The sequence below is a fragment of the Aythya ferina genome, assembly GCF_964211825.1.
Source record: "Aythya ferina genome assembly, chromosome: W".
NCBI lineage: Eukaryota > Metazoa > Chordata > Aves > Anseriformes > Anatidae > Aythya > Aythya ferina.
In genome coordinates, this window is record NC_140313.1 from 7,412,382 (window position 1) to 7,435,718 (window position 23,337).

Here is a 23,337-nt window from a genome sequence, read left to right on the forward strand (position 1 = left end):
GGAGGAAATCTATTGCAAGAGGCACACATTACCAGGTAGATGGCTCTCCCACAGCTCTTCTGTATAAAGAAAGAAAAGATGCTGCCAACAGACAAACATTAGAGAGAAATCTCCAAGGGCATATCTTTACTGCAGTTTACACTAATGAAAGTCTCTTAAACTAACAGACTGCTGGAGAGCAGCTCTGCAGAGAGAGTCCTGGGAGTCCTGGTGGACACCAGGCTGACCATGAGTCGGCAATGTGCCCTTGTGGCCAAGGAGGCCAACGGTATCCTGGGCTGCATTCAGAAGAGTGTTGCCAGCAGGTCAAGGGAGGTGATCCTCCCCCTCTACTCGGCCCTGGTGAGGCCATGTCTGGAGTATCGTGTCCAGTTCTGGGCGCCCCAGAACAAGAGGGACATAGAACTACTGGAGCGAGTCCAGAGGAGGGCTATGAAGATGACTAGAGGACTGGAGCACCTGTCATTCGAGGACAGGCTGAGAGAACTGGGCCTGTTTAGCCTGGAAAAGAAAAGACTGAGGGGAGACCTCATTAATGTATATAAATATCTGAGGGGAGGCTGTCAAGAGGATGGAGCCTTTTCAGTTGTGCCCAGCGATGGGACGAGAGGCAACGGGCACAAACTGAAGCACAGGAGGTTCCAGATGAATAGGAGAAGGCATTTCTTTACCGTGAGGGTGACAGAGCACTGGAACAGATTGCCCAGAGAGGTTGTGGAGTCTCCTTCTCTGGAGATATTCAAAACCTGCCTGGATGCCATCCTGCGCAACGTGCTCTAGGTGATCCTGCTCAGCAGGGAGGTTGGACTAGATGATCTTCAGAGGTCCCTTTCACTCCCACCCATTCTGTGATTCTGTGACTAAACTGATTTGCCTTTTGCTCTCATTCTAATTATATCAAGCATAAGACACAAATTTTCATTTTCAAGGCCTTTTAACAAATCTTTTACTTTGTATTTTCTCTTATCTACCAACAGCATGTTAGCATCCAGCATCAATCAGGCTACAATGCCAACTTTCACTTCTTAGCTTTTGGATTAAAAACAAGAATTAAAATATTTCTGTTACTACTCCTTAAGGTTATGGGAAGCATTTTCAAAGCATAAGGAAAGTTATTTTCATCAAATTCCTTTCTAATATCAATATTCCTTGCAAAAAGTTTCACTATATTTACACTGCATTCCAAAATTATGACCTACCGTGCTGTCTGACCTTGCTTGCTATTTTATCTAATCCATTCAGTGACTGGTACAAGACAGTTACTTCTAAATAAGTTTTTCAAAGTGCTGTGTGCATTATTCTGTGAAATAAAAGAATAAAGGAAAAAAAAAAAAGGAGATCCAAATATCTTGGGGCTGTGTGTTTTTGTTGATGTTGCTTTTAAAATCAGAAAGCTACAGCACTTTGAGCAAGATAAATTAGCTCCCATGTAGGTCCATGTTACATGAGCTAGATTTCTTGCAACAGACAAATTAGCTCAGGAATCTTAGCAATATGAAAAATGTTGCTCTTGTTTGTTGGTACTTTTCTCCAACCTTTTTTTGATTTATTTCCATCAGTTAATTATTTTATATCCAAACTGCAATCTATTTGGATATTCAAGTTTCCTGAAGACCAAAAGCATGCCCCATGTGCTGCATACATACTAATCAATAAGAAAATAATGCTGTGGCAGATGGAGTGGCAATATAGTTTTCCAAATATTCAGTCTGAGAAGGCAGGCAATACACATGAGTCTGGCATGGCATGGCTTAGAGAAGGACTGAGAGCAGGACTGAGTTCAACAGAGATGGAGATGACATTACAGATTAAAAATTCAGGATAAACAGTTAAACTATAAGTATACAGACAAAAGAATGGAGGTAGCAATATATATATCTGAAAACAGAAAATAGGGGTCAAGTCTACGACCAAGGGAAGCCCACAGTTACTGACATGGGAGATAAATGAGAAAAAAGATTTGATTTGCCAAAAAAAAAAAAAAAAAAAGCATATACACATACCTGTAAACCATTTCATTAGGAGCCGTGTCATCAAAGGCATAATCAAAACGAAAAGTTTGGTTTTCTAGGTACCTTGTTAAATCCACCTTTTGTTTTGGCTCATGTACCATCACAACATCTTTACTAGGAATTGTTATTACATCAAGGTCTTTCGTTAAAGTTTCTACAAAATAAGTGAAATATATATTTATCTAGACACACATCTTTTTAATTTTTTTTTCATTGTTTACACTCCTATAACATCTCAGATAACACAGCTCCTCCAAGTAACAACAGTGCAATGAACTTGGGCTTCTGATACCTAGTTAATAATCTACTAAGTAACAGATTTCATTTGGGAAGTCTAATCATCCTATTCTACCAACAGCTAGAAATTAAAGAAAGATGTTACAAAGTTGATTAGAAAACCAAAGATCATTTATTTTAGCTTGTTATGTATTCTATAATTACACTTTCCATGGATTTCTTTTCCTGGGGCTTATGAACTCTTTTATAGATTACTGCCATATCCTGTGAGTTATTATAAATAACTTCTCTACTGGAGAAACTGGACGCTGTAGTCTACTACCGCTTGGACTGTCCAACTTAAAAAACAAAGAAATTAACATCCTTAGAATAATTTTCTTTATTTTAAAATTTTATCTTTTTATTTTCCTTAAATCCTAAAGTTATAATAATGCTTTCACAGTTTCCAAAAAGGAAAATACTGCTTTCATTCTACATGGAGATTTCCATTTGTATATTCCTTCTGGAATCTAATGTTCACGTTTTTAATATAGAATTTCTCTAGAGTAAAATCCTTTCTAAAAATAATCTTGTAAGCAGAAAAAGTTGAAAATGCTAATGATGCTCCCTATCACTGGGAAAGAACAAAAGCCATCTAGAAGTGATTTCAGTTGAGAGTTCCCAGGTTATAATTACTAAACAGCACTACAATTTATAGCTACTTGTAGGAGATATGAGTCAGCAAAATACAGAGAACCCAGAGATCCATGATATGCACAAAAATAAAGATCCTTTGTGTGTACGGTCAAGATCACTAATGTGTCCTACTTGAATATATATGCAAAATTTCTTAAGCCATGCAGTTCAAGAATTAGATGTACCTTTATACAATCAGAAATCTTTTCATCAGAAATCTTTTTCAATCAGAAATCTTTTCATCAGAAATCTTTTCAACATACTGATCAAACAGCACAATGGTTACCATTGTATGATGTTACACACTAACACGAGTATGCATTCAAGTCACAATATAATCAAAATTTCAACTGCACTGCAATAAAATGAAATGCAATTATTCTTCAATAATCACAGAGAAGAAATAAAGAACAGTGGTGAAAAGGAATATATGAAAGAAAGTAACTTATTTACAGAAAAAGCTTTTTAGTTAAAGCAGTCAAAAGCTGATATTTCTTAAAAAATTGTTTGGAATAAGACATTTACCTGCTATTTGTTATAACTCCCAGCTATTTGTTATAACAACCTGTATTACTTGCTGATGAAAATTTGGAGTAGTGTTTCAGAAACCCACCATACATTTCCCAATTCTAAATATATGCCACTGAAATAAAATCTTATAATATCAGTCTGAAGCCCTACTTCCTGCAAAGTCAATCCACAAAATGATTGGTGCTGAGAACACCTGAAGTCTTTGGTGATGATTTTGCATGTGCATGAGACTGACAGAAATTGATTTTTACACTTGATTTCTATTAAACGATTTGAACACCTTACAGAATTTCAAAATACAGAACATGAAGAAGGAAAGGTAATATTTTGATGTGTTATTATTGTAATAATAAAGGAAACAACCCCCTCCCCCCCCCTTCGGAGGGTTACATACTAATATCTCTGATTCTTTCATACTCTTCAATTTTAAAATGTGGCATACTGCTTCTTATGAAGTCTCAGAAATAAAGTACGTTTTCAGAAAATTGTATCATGGGGGTAATGGATTATCTTCACAGTTCCTCCCCAGCACAGATTATTTCATTAATACCTTTTTATTATATCTTATTTTTAAAAATAAAAAATAATTTTAGTGCCAACCTCATTTTTACTCAGATGCTCATCTTCCTACAAACTCCTCAGAAATATTTTCTTAATAGCTCCTAACCACTAATACCCAAGGTATGCAACTTGCATAGAATCATATCTCACTTCTGTATTCCAACTTATGCTTCATGACATCTTGCTCTCATTTACTATAATTTCACTTTGTCCATCTTCTGTGCAGGTAGAAGGTAATGTTCTTCCCCAAATGTATCAGATTTCTAAGTCATATTTTATTACAGATAACTTCCAATGCTAAAACAGAAATTGAACTGCTACCAGATTTGTGTGTTGAATGACCTTATTACACAAGTTGTGCAAAATAGTTCCAGTTAACCAGTTTTTGAGATTATGCATTCCTTTCGGATCAATAAAAGAAAAAATACAGGAAACTAAAAAAAAAAAAAAAAAAAAGTAAAAAATAATGTAGAAGCAGCAGCAACATGGAAGGAAAGCAAAGTAACAGAAAACTAACAATATACTGACATCAACATATGTTTTCCCTTTCCTATACAATTCTCCCGTATCCCTCTGGATATGCTTGCTCCAGAAAATTCTCAATATGTAGTTCTGACAGTATAAAAATTCTAAATGTATCCTATGTTGTTTCAGAGCCAGAGTGATGCTCTTTGAGTCCTTTAGCTCAACAGAATATAACAAAAAAAAAATAAATATATATAACAAAAATAAAAGGAAAGAAACAACTTTCAAGATGAAAATCAGCTTAAATTAGTGCTGAATTCAGATAGGTTCCAATTATTTTTCCAAACATTTGCCATTCTCAATTTTCCACTGAAGTAAAGAACTTCATGGAAAGATTGGGATTAAACTGGAGTTGAAAACCTAAAGGTTTTTTGGAATACAGACTCCAGCCTAATGAACAGGCAGTAAGTTGTAATACTACTCATATATCAAAAACATCACTAGGGAGTGATTCCAGTACCTAAAAAGAGGTGTTTAGTGCCATTTCATATGCTCTAGGGTATTTAGCCCAGTCCTGAGCTGCAGTTCCAGGAGATGCAAGTCTCCAGTTTGTCTGTAATCCACTAGCCATAGGATGTCTTGAATACCCCTGGGTACCTAACATCTCACAGGACACCAACATTTAGGCACCACCTGAACTTTTCCCTTAACATCTGATTCAAGACCACTTGAAAATATATAAAAAAATACATGTATAAAAAAATGTGTAGAAAAGCTTTCATTGGGTAGCTCACCGATCAGGAGTTTACTTAAAAGATAGTTTAAATGAATGATGATCCTAATAGTGACAGTTAAACTACTTTTCTCCCTGTCTTCATCCAGGTTATGATAAATCTATGAATTATATGTGTCCCTCATACATATTGTCTAGTATAACAGAGTTTCATTATTGATTAGTAATTCTAGATCTCTTCAATACAAATAATATTGCTATCAGAAGCAGCTTTTCAGAGAAAGAATTCTGGAAAATCTTAAGCAGTCATACCTTTTTTATTGAGTGGTCGTTTTCGTACACAAACACATATCCTGTGCTCATCAATCTATAAAAGAAAGAATCTTTCAGTGAACTATACCTCAGTTCCAGTTGCAGGATATTTTACCTCTGTTTTTGAATTAATTAACTAATCATTTAAATTAAGAAATTTCCAATTCAGGAGTCATCTGAATGTACAAAAGCCCACCATGTTTGCACAATAACCAAGAAACTGAAAGGGAGAACCATACATTAAGAATAACCAAACTCCCTGTAGATAATGATCTGATCCTGTAGAGTACATGGTACATCTTGCAACACAGTAAGCAAACCAAGCTGTAACAGGGTGGATACACCATTGAAATGGTCTGATAATGTCACTTAAGGATTCTGAAAAAATAAACCCATGCTATAAAGAATACTAATATACACTAAGTTACTTATTTTTTATGTTTACAGGCAGAAGTATATTCATACACTGAAAAAAAAAAAACCAAAAACAAAAAAACACAGAAAAACATACAGACACAAAATTTCCACATAGCCTGGGGTACTTACAGGATCAGCAGTTGTCAGTGGTCTATAATCCAAACTTCCCCTGAAATCTCTTATCATACACATAATTTCATAATTTGGGTTTGTAGCATCAACATCCTAGGGAGGTAAACAACAACATTTCTTACATTTTTACATGAAATGGACTAATTTCAATGCCTTCTAAATTTACTTAAAAGAAAAATAAAATATACATCAACAAATGTTCTGATGAAGGTAATCTACTGATCATAAATGAAAGCAATTATATAACTTCTTTTTAAAATTTTTGGTTGCCATATAATAGAAAATAATTTTAAATTCAGGACTGTAGTGGGTTTACGTGGCAAGGTTTTGGTAACGGGGGCGCCATAGGGCTGGCTTCTGTGAGAAGAATCCAGAAGCTGCCCCATGTTAGATAAGGGCCCCGTCGCTGGCCAGAGCCAGGCCAATAAGCGATGTTCGTGCCTCTGTGAGAGCATATTTAAGACAAGGAAAAAAACCTGCTGGGGAACAGCAGCTGGGAGAGAGAGAGGAGTGAGAAACAGCCTTGCAAGTGCCAAGGTCAGTGAAGAAGGAGGGGGAGAGGTGCTCCAGGCGCCGGAGCAGAAGTTCCCTTGCAGCCTGTGGTGAGGACCATGGTGGAACAGGTTGTCCCCCTGCAGCCTATGGTGTACCAAGGTGGAGCAGGGTTCCAAGCTGCAGCCTGTGCAGCCTGCACTGAAGGAGGCTGCGGCCTGTGGAGGACCCCTGCCGGAGCAGATTCCAGGCCAGACCTGTAGCCAGACCTGTAGCCCATGGAGATTAGACCACGCAGGAGCAGGTAACCTGGCAGGAGCTGCTGCCTGTGGAGGACCTGGACTGGAGCAGTGTGCTCCAGACGGATGGACCCCTTGGTACAGACCCATATCTGGAGCAGTTCTTGAAGAGCCGCTGCCTTTGGGAAACCCATGCAGGATCAGTTCAGGAAGGAGTGTGTCCCGTGGGAGGGACCCCACGTTGGAGCAGGGGAAGAGAGTGACCGAGAAGGAGCAGCGGAGACGAAGTGCTATAGACTGACTACAACCCCCATTCCCCTGTTCCCCTGCGCCACTTGGGGGGAGGAAGTGGATGAGGCTGAATGGGGGAAGGTGTTTTTGGTTTCTTTCCTTTGTTTCTCACTTCTCTAGCTTGTTAGTAATAGGCAATAAATCTTACTATCTCCCTACTTTGAGTCTGTTTTGCCCATCACAAGAATTGTTGAGCGATCTCCCCATCCTTATCTCAACCCTTGAGCCCTTTGCATTGTATTTTCTCCCCCTTCCACTTTGAGGAGGGAAAGTGAGAGAGTGGCCATGGTGGAACATGGCTGTCCACCTGAGCAAAACCACCACAAGGACTCACTACACATCTACTTGTAAGGAAGAGAAATGACTCCCACCTTTTGTCAGAATCTTCACACAAAAGAAACACTACCAAACAAATGCACAACAACAGTGCATGTTTTGGTTTAACTCGGCTGGCAGCTAAGCACCGCACAGCCCTTCGCTCCCCCTCCCCCTTCCCTCTCTGGGATGGGGAAAGAGAATCAGAAAGAAATGAAAGCCTGTGGGTTGAGAGAGAGACAGTTTATTAGGTCAGAAAATAAAGGAAAATAATAATAATGATAATAGTACTACTAATAATAATGTGTACAAAAGAAGTGATGCACAATGCAATTGCTCACCACCTGCTGACCGATGCCCAGCCTATCCCTGAGCAGCTGCTCCCCCCACCCCAGCCAGCCATCCCATATTAATTGTTCAGTATGATGTAAGATGGTATGGAGTACCCCCTTGGCCATTTTGGGTCATCTCTCCTGGTTCTGTCCCCTCCCAGCTCCTGCTGCACCCCTAGCCTGCCCTCTGGCAGGACAGGGTGAGAAGCTGAAAAGTCCTTGGCTTAGTGTAAGCACTGCTCTGCAACAGTTAAAACATCAGCATGATATCAACATTCTCATCCTAAATGCCAAACACAGCACCCTACCAGCTACTAGGAGGAAAATTAACTCTATCCTAGCCAAAACCAGGACAATACATTACAGTCAATGCTTCTTAATCTGACATAAGGCAGTCCAACAAACAAATGGATAGAATATTATACAGATACAAAATGCTGGAGAGCACAGTGCAGGTACTCCAGCTGCTCTAAAGGGATTTGAATTGGTTAAAGGAGGCTGATCCTACTACTGGTCCTAAGTTAACTCCTATGGTGACTTGAATCCATTGGAAACTTTTCTAGTACTCCCAGATGCCCCTAAAAGCAGAAGCAATCCAAATATGCTACATCCAGGCTCATAAGCCCTCTCGTCTGTAAATCTGAAACCACAAGTACCTTGGTGAAAAGAGATGTAAGAGCTCACGCATGGAGCCTCCCTAAGCCTTGCTAATCCAGAGCTGGGCAAACTGTAGAATAATTCAAATGTCTTTCCTGAGAGTTTTTACACCATTTCAGGACAACCCGAGACAATGGACAACGGTGTTTGTGAGAGCCTCTGTGAGAGCATATTTTAAAAAGGGAAAAAAAAAATGCAATGCAACAGCAGCTGGGAGAGTGAGGAGTGAGAAACAGCCCTGCAGACACCAAGATCAGCACAGAAAGTAGGGGGAGGAGGTGCTCCAGGTACCCCTGTGGCCCGTGGAGCAGTTTGTTCCCCTTGCAGCCCGTGGTGTACCATGGCAGAGCAGACTTCCATATTGCAACCATGGTGGAGCAGGTGGATCTGGCCTGAAGGAGGCTGTAGCCCATAGAGAGCCCCTGCAGGAGCAGGCTCCAGCCTGTGGAGGGGAGCCCATGAAGGAGTAGGTGAGTTGTTGGGAACTACTGCCTGTGGGGGACCCATGTTGGAGCAGTTTGTTCCTAAAAGTTGGTCTTTGTGGTACAGACACATATTTGGAGCAGTTCTCGAAGAGCTGCTGCCCATGGGAAGCCCATGTAGGATCAGTTCAGGAAGGGCTGCATCCCATGGGAGGGACCCCCACATTGGAGCAGGGGAAGAGAGTGACCATGAAGAAGGGTCTCAGATAAAGCGTTATGGACTGACCATAATCCCCATTGCCTGTTCCCCTGAGCTGCTTGGGGGGAGGACGTAGAAGAGGGTGGATGGTTGTGTGGTTTTTTTTTAAGTTTGCTTTTAGTTTCTCAGTGTTCTAGTCAGCTAGTGATAGGCAATAAATTACATTAATCTCCCTATGCTGAGTCTGTTTTGCCCATGATGATAATTGGTGGGTGATATCCCTGTCCTTCTCTCAACCCTTGAGCCCTTTTCATCATATTTTCTCTCCCTTTCCCTTTGAGAAGGGGGAGTGTGAGAGTGGTTGTGGTGGAATTCAGCTGCCCAGCAGGGTAAAAACACTGCACCCTGCTAATCAGTATTTGACTGCACCTTCAAGTTCTTAATCCTAACTACAGTGAAATTAAAACTACTTACAGTAAGTCCATACAAAATGAATTACTGATGAAATGTTACCTCTAAAATTGAGCTGCTTATTATGGAAAAAGTATTTCCCTAATGTTCTTCTCTATTTAAAGGTTTTGTCCACTAGAAGACAGTTGCCTAATTATTGCTGGATTTCACAACAGACTACACAAAGCACTGGTAGAGGTCATCAAGACAACCAGAACCTTCTCATGCAGAAGTTTAAGACTCAGGTGAAAAGGAAGTCTTCACAGAAGTGCTGAAGAGAAAACTTTAGGTATACTACTATATCAAAGAATTTTTAATATATAAACCATTTTTTCCCCTCACACTTAAAGACATATTAATGTTTTGCATTTGTTTAATTTTGAGAACATGAATTCAGCATAGGTCATTTTAGGTGAGTTTAGAAACATCATTAAAGCATGAAGTAAATTGGCTGAATTACTTAGTGGTGGTACTTCTCAAGTCAGTTGTGCATTGGTAGCATCTCTTTAAAGATACTAACACATACAGGCAAGCTTGCCAACAAGATCATACTACTAGTTGTGCTAAAGCTTTTTGTGACAGAAACTAATTTAATATCAAGAGATATTTTTCAGATATTTTTCTCACAGGATTAGCAGCTTCATTTCTTTCACAAAAGTTTCCAACAACTCACTGCCAAGCTGCCTGCATGATGCAAAGCTAAACTATAAATTCATAACAGATTTCAAGTTTGAACAGTGTTTTTTTTTAACCTCAAATATATCTCCTACAAAGCATCGAAGATCATAAAGAACAATTTATAACGTTGAAATATCTCCTGTAGAATAAAAGCCCTATCTAAAAGCCAAAGGCTTGATTATTTTTAAATCAATATGTTTTCACTGAGAAATAGCCATCAGCAGCACTTGATTTTGAAATAACACATGGAAAAATAAGTAATTATTTCTGTAGAGAGCAAAAGAGGGGGAAAAACATCTAATGGTTATCAGAGTGCAACTATGCAGAGTGCAACTATGCACCAAAAATATTTGTCAAACTTATATGCAGGATGAAAATATTTATTTTGAAGTTTATCAGTTCATAAAAAGTATTTAAGAATGAAAAAAGTGCCATCTAAGCACAAAATACTGACCTGAGCTCTTTTTTCTCTAAGTTCCTGCTGTTGTAATCTTCTTTTTTCACGTTTCTCTTGCAATTTTTCAACTTCTTTTACACAATTAGATTTTCTACGTGCTTAAAGAAAATTATATAATTTAAAATATTTTCTGTGTTACATGCATGGATTTAGTATTTACACTACACTTCAATTATATTAATTTATCAATAATTAGAATGCATTTATATCAATTATATATTCAAGCAAATCAGTATTAGTACAAAATAATTACTGCAATTTAATTTCTAAAATTTATAGAATAAATGAATTAAATTATGGGAATGGGGCAATAATTACACAACCAAAAATATAAGGACAGTGACCCTTAAAAACACTTGAACACATACATGTGAACTCTTGGTTTGTTTTAAAAGAAAGCCCAAGCAATTTAAAACAAACCACATTCATGGTTTAAAAAAATATAAAGGAAAAAAAAAATTATAAATACTAGTGCCCCAGTGCTCTGAAAAAGCTTTGTAAGGAAGCCTACAGACAATTGTGTATATAGACCATTTGTCATTTATGGAAAACAACATAATCCAAGAGAATGTACATGTAATGCCAAGAATGAAAGAATCTTTGACACATGGTTTACATACAAGGGGGTCCAAAGTCCTTTTTTGCAGCTTGAACTGGAGATATATCTGGAACACTACCATTCTGTTGTGAGGAGGAAGATTGTTCTGGAAGCCGAGTGGGCCGTGCACGTGCAGAACCAACCACTGCAGACGAAAAGCACAAAGCTGATCTAGAAATAACATTTCTATCCAGTTTTGAAGTGTTTTAGTATGACAAGATAAAACAAGGACCATTTTGAGACACAACAATTTTGTGGGGCCAGGGGGGACCATATATATGGAAATATACATATGGAAAGTTATTTGTCAGATAGATGGAAAGTCAAATGTCATTAAAGACATTTGGTATGCAGCCTTTTTTTATCCTAGTGTTATATACCAACACAACATGAAATACCAATGCTGCCCAAGCATATTTTTAAATACTCTACTACAGAATTAGTACAACTTATTATGTACATAGTATGTACTTGGAGATATGCTGTCCGTAAGTGCTGCAATTTTATTTATATTGTGATTATGCCCAAAAACACAGCAAGAAAATGACCCTGCTGTTTCGCAGTCTCTAGAAATTAGAAAATTGTCCCACACAATAAAATATCTGGAGGCCTACAATATCTGGAGGAATAGAGGGATAGAAATGAAAGGCAGCCAAGTGCAGCTCAATCTACAAGTGAAAAATCAAACCTTTTTGACACCATATTAAAAGGGATATGGATACAATTGACATGTCTACCTAAATTTATGCATGGATTCCCTATGTGATAAGGATGCTAATTTCGAAAAATGCAGAGTGATATCTGTTCCCAGTGAATGCAGCGGGAGTAGTGAGCATGCAAGCCTCTCTGATAGAGCTGAATATTTTAAGTTGTTTTTTCAAAGAGTTGCTTCAAGCACCTCTGCTTCAGCTGGCCAGTTTCTTGTACGTGCTACTAATGAGGTCTGACAGAAAAGCATGAAAGTGAAGGTAACAGCTTTGATTAATAGCTTAGAGATGACATTCCAAAGGCCAGTACAATGTACAACATGGAGACAACTATGGAAACAGGTATCAAATGGGATAGACAAGACAAAGTCCCAAACATCATAGGAGATCTACTTTACAGCATGAATTAACTCCACTAAACAAGACCGTATGCTGAGAAAAGCTTAATTGCAAGATGAACAAAGAACTAATCCTTAGGTAGGCTGTGAACAGTAAGATGCATAGTACCTATTAAAAAGCAAGTTACAAGGTTAATCCATACAAAACGGATCATTTACTACAAATGACATAGAATGATAGAATATCCCGAGTTAGAAGGGACCCACAAGGATTATAGAGTCCAACTCCTGGCTCCACACAGGACCACCTAAAAATCATACCATATGCCTGACAGTGTTGTCCAAACACTTCTTGAATTCTGACAGGCTTGGTGACATGACCACTGCCCTGGGGAGTCTGTTCCAGTGCCCAACCACCCCCTCAGTGAAGACCCTTTTCCTAACATCCAGCCTGAACCTCCCCTGTCACAGCTTCATGCCATTCCACTGGGTCCTGTCGCGCCCTCCTCGTGCCTGCCCCACCGCTCCCCCTTGTGAGGAAGCTGTAGATCACGATGAGGTCTTCCCTTAGTTTCCTTTTCTCTAACCTGAACAAACCAAGTGACTTCAGCTGTTTCTCATACATCTTCCCCTCTACACCCTTCACCATCTTTGTAGTCCTCTTTTGGACACTCTCTAATAGTTTTGTCTTTCTTATACTGTGGCACCTAAAACTGCACACAGTACTTGAGGTTAGGCCTCTAAAAACTTGTATAGATGTGAGGACAGATCATCAATAAAATGTCTCAAATTGAGACCATATTCGTTTGAAAAAAAAATTAAAAACAGCAGCTGGGAGAAAGAGTGGAGTAAGAAACAGCCTTGCAGGTGCCAAGGTCAGTGAAGAAGGAGGGGGAGAGGTGCTCCAGGCACCGGAGCAGAAGTCCTCTGCAGCCTGTAGTGAGGACCATGGTAAAGCAGGCTGTCCCCCTGAAGCCCATTAAGTACCACAGTGGAGAGGGGTTCCACGCTGCAGCCTGTGGAGAAGACCACGGTGGAACAGGTTGACCTGCACCGATGGAGGCTGCGACCTGTGGAGGACCCCCGCTGGAGCAGACTCCAGGCCAGACCTGTAGCCCGTGGAGAGGAGCCCACGCAGGAGCAGGTGACCTGGCAGGAGCTGCTGCCCGTGGGGGACCCAGACTGGAGCAGTTTGCTCCTGACCGATTGAACCCGGTATATAGACCCATATCTGGAGCAGTTCTTGAAGAGCTGATGCCTGTGGGAAGCCCACACAGGATCAGTTTGGGAACGACTGCATCCCATGGGAGGGAACCCACGTTGGAGCAGGGGAAGAGAGTGACTGAGAAGGAGCAGTGGAGACAAAGTGCTATAGGCTGAAGACAACCCCTGTTCCCTTGTGCCGCTCGGGGGGAGGAGGTGGAAGAGGGTGGATGGGGGGGAGGGTTTTTCTGGTTTCTTTCATTTGTTCCTCACTTCTCTAGCTTGTTAGTAATAGGCAACACATCTTGCTATCTCCCTACTCTTTTTTACGAATCTTTTTTTTTTACGAATCATTTTTACTTGGCTGCCCACCTGAGTAAAACCACCACAAATGGCACTAGATTAATGTCTGAAAGAATCATTGCCATCACCAATACAAGATAATTATGCTCAGTACAGGAGACAAAATGAGAACATTAAGCAATAACTATTTCTTCTCATATTATAGATGCATTACATCTGTAGTCATCTAACACATACTTCATTTCACCTATCCGCCTGTGATAATTCCACATTTTTAATAGATTTTTCTGTAGGGAAATAATGTGTAGGGTTTAAATGTTCTTTGAATTAATGTTTATACACAGACTGTTAGAAAATTAAGCTTAAAAATTGAAAGAGTAAGAATTCTAAGTGCACTACTTATAGTATATTGAAACACTCAAGCTAAAGCAAACTGAGGATGTTTTAATTTGAAAAAGTCCATGCATCATTTATTGTAGGATAATTAACTTCAAATTTTTGTACCTTTAGTTCATTCACAAATTCACAAATCTCCTAATGCTATATTGCTTAAACTTGCACATAAATAATATTCATACAGTACCTATTCCTAAATACACATAGAAGTAATTCTAGGAATGATGTACCTACATCAATTCTAGGAATGATGTTCTATGTCACATGCGTACATACTGAATTAGAAATGCAGTTTTATTAAAGAATTTTAGATGAGCAGGACGTTAAAATGTTCCCATATATTTGCTTCCTTGAAATGGAAAGATATAACATTTACCTCTGTTATCTCTAGCAGAGGTATCATTCTTAATAGGTGCCACAGCTCGTCGACTCTATAAAGAAAGAAATCTCCATTATTTGATCACCTTATTATTGAAAATTTTAACTGCAGCCCCACCTCTGTTTCTAACACAACATCAGCAATACAGAGAGGTAATTATTTCCAAATCCCTCCTTGAAGAGTCTTGGGTGGAGACTGCTATATGTACTTTTTCAAATCAACCTTCTTTTGTATATTTTTCCTTGAACTATACCTTGTTATATGAATATTAGTCCCCAACTCCCTCCTTGCCAAACCTGTTCATAGAAAATTTTTAGAAATCCTTTTTTACCTATGGTGAATGGAGAACACATTTATCAAGTAGCTCCACAGACAAAAATTAGATTTAAAAATTAAAACATAACAAAATTACAGAAGTCCTGTAAGTTTAATATGAACGCATTACATAGGTACTACCAACCTTCACAATTCTATTTACTTTGGCTAATGGAATAGGTGGTGGTGGTGTCTCTGGACTAGGTTCAGTATCATCATCAGGTGCAAGATCTGGATTAAGTGAAAATATGCTCTCCAGGTCAATCTGTTTAAAAGAATATAAAAAGATGAGTCTAAGAACAAATTCATCCTCTCCATTTCTGCTGTTATGTTTCAGTATAAACAATAAATACATTTAGTGTTTTTACCTCACAATTGGTTATTTCTATAACCTGATGTTGTGGTTTAACACAACAGGCAACTGAGCACCACAGAGCACTTCGCTCACTCCCTGCCAGTGGGATGGGGTAGAGAATTGAAAAAAAGGGTTGAGACAGACAATTTAATAAGACAGGAAAAAATAGTAAATTAAATAATAATAATTATATATATGTATATAAATAAAAGAAGTGATGCACAATGCAATAGCTTACCACAGGCCACCGATGCCCAGCAAGTCCCTGAACAACAGTAGCTCCCCCTCCAACCCCAGCCACATCCCCCTAGTTTTATTCTTCCAGTTGTTATCATTCCACTTGATGTCATATGGTATGGAATATCCCTTTTGCCAGTTTGGGTCAGCTGTCCTGGTTCTGTCTACTCCCAGCTTTTTGTGCACCCCCAGCCTCCTCGCTGGCAGGGCAGTATGAGAAGCTGAAAAGTCTTTGGCTTAGTGTAAGCACTTCTCTGCAACAACTAAAACATCAGTGTGTTCTCAGCATGAATTTTCTCCTAAATAAAAAAACACAGCAACATACCAGCCACTATAAAGAAAATCAACTCTATCCTAACCAAAACCAGGATAATACCCACCCTTTATCGCATATGATTTATGTCAGGCTTGGGTCTCAAACTTTCCAGTACATCCCAATTAATCACCACAAACTTTCCTGTCTTCTGATATATACACACAGATATTCCTTTGGTGTATGGGTCATCCCTCTAAAATGTCCGTTGAATTTGTTTAGTCCATGACTTTGGGTTCCATCTGTCATAGCAGTCCATCAGGGCAGGAGAGATGATGAATCGTGTTGGATTGTTCCATGCAGAGGCCAGCTCTGGTTCCAATACTGTTGCGCTTGTCCAGTTCTATCACCACTGCAATTTGCTTGGTTCCATCAAAATTCATTTGTCATTATCTGGGTGACTCTTACTGTGATACTATTAATATGGCATACACCAATCATAGTAGTGATGACATGCAGTATCATATATCAATTAATATCATATGATTCAAATCATTGGCTATTCTCACCCAACATTAAATCCCCTTGAGGTACTCATTGGACTTCCCCATCGTTCTGCATTATCCATCAAATGCACCCAGGTCCCTGAGCAAAAGCAGTCCCACCGATGGGTTTGTCTTTCCTGAGGCAGGATAAACACAGACTGCCTTCACCAACGTGTTCTTTACATGCACTACAGGGACTTTATCCCCTTTTACAGTACGTAACAGGTTTCACTGGGCAGGTCCGGGTTGGTTGGCAGTGTTGACTAACCAGGTGGCCTTTGCCAAATGTGTATCCCAATGTTTGAATGTTTCAACACCCATGGCTCTCAGCATAGTCTTTAACAGTCCATTATAGCACTCGATTTTCCTGGATGCTGGTGCATGATAGGGGATGCGATACACCCACAGTACAATGTTCTTTAGTCCAAGTGTCTATGAGGTTGTTTTGGACATGAGCCCCATTGTCTGACTCAATTGTTCCTGGGGTGCTGTGTTGCCATAAGACTTGTTTTTAAAAGCCCAGGATAGTGTTGTAGGCAATGGCATGGGGCACAGGATATGTTTCCAGCCATCCAGTGGTTGCCTCCACCATTGTAAGCACATGGCGCTTGCCGTTGCGGGTTTGTGGGAGTGTGATATAATAAATCTGCCATGCCTCCCCATATTTCAGCCATTGTCCTCCAAACCAAAGTGGCTTTAACCTCTTGACTTGCTTGATTGCAGCATGTTTCACATTCACGGTTAAATAAAATAATAAAGAACTCACACTTATGTTGCCAGTCCAGATCCACCTGAGCCACTTCAGTACTAGCAGTCTGATCGACCTGCTGGTTATTTTGATGGTCTTCAGTGGCCGGACTCTTGGGTACGTGAGCATCTATGTGGCATACTTTTACAAAACAGGTTCTCTACCCAGGCAGCAATATCTTGCCACAATGTGGCAGCGCAGATGGGTTTGTCTCTGCATTGCCAGTTGCTCTGCTTCCATTGCTGTGACCACCCCTACAGGGCATTTGCTGCCATCCATGAATCAGTATAGAGAGGGAGCACTGGCCACTTTTCCCATTCAGCAATATCTATAGCCAACTGGATGGCCTTCACTTATGCAAATTGGCTCAGTTCACCTTCTCCTTCAGCAGTTTCTGCAACTTGTGTAGGACTCCAGACAGCAACCTACCACCAATGATGCTTTCCCACAATATGACAGGACCCATCAGTGAACAGAGCATATTGCTTCTTATCTTCTGCTAGTTTACTATACAGTGAGGCCTCTTCAGCACATGTCACCTCCTTCTCTAGCGATATTCCAAAGTCCCTGACCTTGGGACAGTCCATGATCACTTCCAAGATTCCTGGGAGACTGAGATTTCCTATTTGAGCCTGTTGTGTGATAGATATAACACCCTTACTTCACATAGCATCAGTTGCATGATGTGTAGAGAGTCCTGCCCAGCACCAGCAGTTGGGGTGACAAGAAAGCTTGTGTTTCCATTTTGAAACTTTGCAGAGACATAGCTGTTATTTTTTTTTTTATCACATCCATTGGAATCTGACAACTTCAGTCTTGCCATTTTATTCCTAAAAACTGTATCTCCTGTTCAGGTCCTTTGACCTTACTCTGTTTAATGGCAAAATCAGCTTTCAGGAGACTTGGATTATTTTCTTCCCTTTCTCAAAAATTTCTGCCATGTTGCCCCCACACAATTATGTCATTAATATATTTCAGGTGTTCAGGAGCTTTCCCCTGTTCCAGTCTGGATCAGTCCATGTCAAATGGTAGGGCCATGTTTCTAGCCCCAGGGCAGTCGATTCCAGGTGTACTGGACGCCCCTCCAAGTGAAAGCAAACTGTGGCCTACACTCTATTGCTAAAATGATGGAGAAAAATGCATTAGCGATATCAGTTGTGGCATACCACTTGGCTGCCTTTGACTCTAGTTCGTATTGAAGTTCTAGCATGTCCGGCACTGCAGCACTCAGCGGTGGCGTGACTTCATTCAGGTCATGATAGTCTCCATTAGTCTCCACTCTCCAGTTAGACTTTCACTCTGGCCATATGGGACAATTAAAGAGCGAGCAAGTCTTGCTGATCATTCCTTGGCTCTCCAGACAATGAACCAACTCATGGATAGGAATCAGGGAGTCTCTGTTGGTACGATATTGCCGCCAGTGCACCATTGTAGCAATTTGCACTTGCTGTTCTTCAACCCTCAACAATCCTACAGCAGAAGGGTCTTCTGAGAGACCAGGCAGGGCAGAAAGCTGCTTAATCTTTGTGCTCAAGGAAGCTATGCCAAAAGCCCATCAGTACCCTTTTGGACCCTTGAAGTACCCTCTCTTGAGGTAGTCTATGCCAAGGATGCACAGAGCTTCTGGGCCAGTCACAATGGGGTGCTTTTGCCACTCATTCCTAGTTAGGCTCACTTCAGCCTCTGATGCAGTTAACTGTGTGGAATAATTGCCTGAGGTGACTTGGAAATTAACTTATAATACCAAAACACAACTCCATTCCAAAGTCTACCCGCTTATGGGAATTGACAGGGTGGTAACAGAATTGGAAGAAAGAGGCATTATTAAAAGGACCTATTCACCCTACAATTCACTAGTGTGGCCAGTAAAGAAACCAACCAGGCAATGGCATTTTATAGTAGATTACAGTTAAATGCTAATACCACACCTTTAACTGCCACGGTTCTGAACATGGCAGAAATAGTGACATTGATACAAGTCACTGCCCATCCTTGGATGGGTGCCTTAGATGTTAAAGATATGTTCTTAATGATTCTTCTTGAACAGGATAAAGCACAGTTTGCTTTCACGTGAAAAGGAATCCAATATACTTGGATTATACTATTATACTATAATAGGCTTCTTCAAGGATATAAACATTCCCCCACAATTGCTCACAATGCTTTTGCAAAAATCTTAGCAGAGATTCCTGTTTCACATCCTGATAGACGGAAAAAGTCAGGAAAGTGTAAGAGACACAATGGAAAACACTCAGAGAACACTGCTCAACTAAACCCCTATGCATGGGAAGCCAAAGATTGTTCAGGAAATGTACACCGGATTAGCACCCAGTGGATCTCACCCTCTTTTTAATCCTGCTGGTTGAATACAACCAAGCATATTTTATTTCCTTTTGTGTTCACAGGAATCCTGAGTGAACTGCATGTGGACAGCTGGAGAATCACAAATCAGCAGTTTGGATTGCTAAAACTATGCTTCACCCTGACCTTAATGCAAACCCATTTGGTTTGTAGCCAGAAAGACCCAGAATGGCCATGGTCCCAAGCCCATGTTAAATACGCTGGAATTATGGGAACACGTGCCGTCAGGGAAAACTTAGTTACTGTGGTTGTGCATGGAGCTGAGACATCTCACTGTGACACTGTGACATCTCATAATGACCCTTGGAACTGTCACATTGTCACAGTATAGTGCAAGTGTTGGAACATCTCAAAACAAAAAGGACCTAAATCTCACTACTTCAGTTTTACATGTAAACAAAATATTTTCAAAAGATGAATGGGTTGTAATGATTCTCTTTGGATGGCTGATCTCCAAGCCACTTCAGGTCAGACAATACAAATCAGTTGCCGAATAACTAATGGGTCTACTTACAATAGGCCGACTGAAATTAAGACAATTTATGCTGATTCTTCCAGACCCAAAAATTATAGTACTGACTGTAACAAAATAACCGAACCAAATTCCGACTGTTGGCACAATTTTACTTTCACCAAACCTATAATTATGTACCATCTTTGGGGTTACAGAGACACCAAATTACTATTTGAATTTATGATCGTTACAGCAACATCTATGTCAACTGCAAAGGGTAAGAAGTCTCTGCCCCTACAGATGTTTGAAATTGTACCAACTCTGCCTCCCATTAATCTAACTCCTTCCATCTTCAACACAGGTCCTTACCTAATTAAATATGTGGGCCAATAAAAGGTTCTCTTTAACCCTAGCTGGTATCTAAAAAGGGTAGATGGAACGCGACTAGACTGAGGGTATATTATGTTATTTGTGCATCTGTACTCATAGAATCATAGAATATCTCGAGTTGGAAGGGACCTATAAGAATCATTGAGTCCAACTGCTGGCACCACATAGGTCTACCCAAAAATTCAGACCATATACGTCTTCCCAGGTCATTACTGCCAATGAATTGGCATACAACAACAGTGCGCTCCGTACAAATTTCTGCCACATGGGTTGTGTGCACTTGACTTCATCTGGATCTCTGGGAATCTGTTCATTGTTGTGAGAAATATCCCAATAATTTTCTAAGACAGGGTCTCTTGTGAAGCTGATTTATTCACAATTGCAATGGCAGGTGTCCTGCAAGGAGGGGTGTGCAGCAGAAGTGTATCGTAGCCCTATATCCCCTATTACCCGATGCTTGATTCCTCATTGGCTGAGTACTATAGGTTCACAACCTACCCGACGCTTGTTACTATGCCCTGTATGTGCAGTTTTATATGACTAACATTCCCTGTGCAATCGCTTTTAAATATGCAAAGTTAGTGGAATTTTGCACTGCAAAAACATAACTTTAATTCTTACAGTTCCCCCTTCGTCTTTTCTTACTCCTATTGTTGGTTTTGAACCTCTTCACATCCCCCACTCGAGTTTTTCCAACATTAGGGCACAATATTTTTCTTCGGATGTCATGGGAGATGACAGTCTCTGCCAAGAACATACATTTTTGATATGTCATACAAGGAATAATACAAGGAATAAGCAAGCAGATCAAAATACACAGTACTATTATTACTAGAATACTATCAAATAGTTGCTTGAGCCAATCCCATCCAGGCAACCACGAGGTCAATTTTTCCCGAATGTCTCTAAATCGCCACGAAGTGTCGTCTTGGGCCACCTCATGTAAGATCTTGGTTTTCTCCCTAATATTTCTGAGATCAGTCTCAATTCGCCCCGTTTGGTCTACATACATACAGCAACTGGCAAGTTGCAAGTTGCAAAGTGCAAGGCCAGTAATAAATCCAGTACCAGTAGATTCTGGAATACCATCTTTAACAGACTTGTCACCTCCTCTTGCAGTGCCTGGATCGCATCTAGAGTGCTATTTTCTAATTCTTTGACTACAGCTGAGATATTCACAATGTCTTTTTCTAATTCATTCACCCCTAACCAAGGGAAAAACCACCTCACAAAACTTTGAAACGCTATTCCTCTCTCCACTAGAGGAAGTCCTCTTGATTCTGGGTAGGTGGGTCCCAAGGATGCCTGTGCTTTGGCTTTGAATATCCTCAACAATGGTTATGTTTGGAATTATTGCCCCCAGGGTGCAAGCTCCCTTCCATCCTAGGGGCAACACCTACCGGGCCCTATTACCACATAGCCAATACCACCCTTTGTAGTTCGGGACTGGTCATCCAGTTACCAAATGATTCCCGCGCGGTTTTTGGTGTGCATTATATATATTAGCACTCCTGTAATTACCACATTCGGAACAATATGAATAATTTCCTACATCACAGGTAACATTTCCACACCTAGGTTCAGTATTACTGCTCTCTGAATTTCCATCAGTATTTTTTAAAAGACACCTTTGATAACAAGTTATATTGTAACCAGGATTACGTGTAGGAAGCTCAACTTCAAAATCTATTCTCTTCCAGGGCTGGGCAAAATCCATCGCTTTTAGAGATCTAGAGAATCCAGAGACGATTGCTGCTGGTAACAGAATAGCAGAAACAAGGGCTTTTTAGTATTCCTAGGCATCTGTTTGCAAATCCAGCAGTTATTTTCATAGAATCATATAATAACCCAAGTTGGAAGGGACCCATAAGGATCACCGAGTCCAACTCTTGGCTTCACACAGGTCTACCCAAAAATTCAGACCACATGACTAAGAGCACAGTCCAAATACTTTGTAAACTCTGACAGGCTTGGTGCTGTGACTACTTTCCTGGGGAGCCTGTTCCAGTGTGCGACAAAACTCTCAGTTAAGAACCTCTTCCTAAAATCCAGCCTGAACCTCCCCTGTCACAGCTTGACACCATTCCCTTGGGTTCTATCATTGGTCATTAAAGAGAATAGATAGGTGCCTGCCCCTCCACTACCCCTCGCAAGGAAGCTGTAGGCTGCGATGAGGTCTCCCCTCAGCCTCCTCTTCTCCAGGCTGAACAGGCTAAGTGCCCTCATCCACTCCTCATACGTCTTCCCCTCTAGGCCCTTCACCATCTTTGTAGCCCTTCTCTGGACAGTCTCCAATAGTTTCACATCCTTTTTGTACTGTGGTGCCCAAAACTGCACACAGTACTCGAGGTGAGGCCGTGCCAGCACAGAGTAGAGCAGGACAATCACTTCCCTCGACCGACTAGCGACGCCATGCTTGATGTACCCCAGGATACGCTTGGCCCTCCTGGCTGCCAGGGCACACTGCTGGCTCATGTTCAGCTTGCTGTCAACCACAACCCCCAGATCCCACTCTGCGGGGCTGCTCTCCAGCGTCTCGTCGCCCAGTCTGTACATATAGCCAGGGCTGCCCCGTCCCAGGTGCGGGACCCGGCACTTGCTCGTGTTAAACTTGATGTGTTTGGTGATTGCCCAGCTCTCCAATCTGTCCAGATCTCTCTGCTAGGCCTTTCCATCCTCAGCAGAGTCAACAACTCCTCCAAGTTTAGTATCAGCAAATTTGCTCAAAACACCTTCTAGTCCTACATCCAAATCGTTTATAAAAACATTGAAGAGACCTGGCCATAAAATGGAGCCCTGGGGGACCCCACTAGTGACCATCCTTCAGCCTGATGCAGCCCCATTTACCACAACCCTTTGAGCCCTGCCTGTCAGCCAATTGCTCACCCATCGTAAGATGCTTTTGTCTAGCTGTATGCTGGACATTTTGTCCAGTAGGATCCTATGGGAAACTGTGTCAAAAGCTTTACTGAAATCCAAAAAGATCACGTCAGATGGTTTCCCCTGATAGACTAGACGGGTGACTTTATCATAAAAGGAAATCAAATTTGTTAGGCAGGACCTTCCCCTCGTGAACCCATGTTGGCTGGGACCAATGACAGCATTGTCCCCCAGGTGCGCTTCACTAACTTCAAGGATCATCTTCTCC

The 23,337-nt window shown here is 40.7% G+C and overlaps 1 protein-coding gene across 8 annotated transcripts in view; it reads right to left on the reverse strand.

Moving 5' to 3' along the window:
• Positions 1-23,337, reverse strand: part of LOC311426276 (kinesin-like protein KIF2A) — a 109,105-nt gene that overhangs the window by 43,773 nt on the left and 41,995 nt on the right. For 4 of the 8 annotated variants that reach the window (XM_084502534.1, XM_084502535.1, XM_084502533.1 and 1 more), the window contains exons 3-9: positions 14,992-15,111; positions 14,529-14,583; positions 11,228-11,371; positions 10,605-10,705; positions 6,073-6,168; positions 5,527-5,581; positions 2,004-2,166 (exon numbers count right to left, since the gene is read on the reverse strand). In XM_084502534.1, coding sequence (XP_084358660.1) covers positions 2,004-2,166; positions 5,527-5,581; positions 6,073-6,168; positions 10,605-10,705; positions 11,228-11,371; positions 14,529-14,583; positions 14,992-15,111 — 734 coding nt within the window. The remainder of the gene's footprint in view (positions 1-2,003; positions 2,167-5,526; positions 5,582-6,072; positions 6,169-10,604; positions 10,706-11,227; positions 11,372-14,528; positions 14,584-14,991; positions 15,112-23,337) is intronic. The other 4 variants (XM_084502536.1, XM_084502532.1, XM_084502538.1 and 1 more) reach the window with 3 other exon arrangements.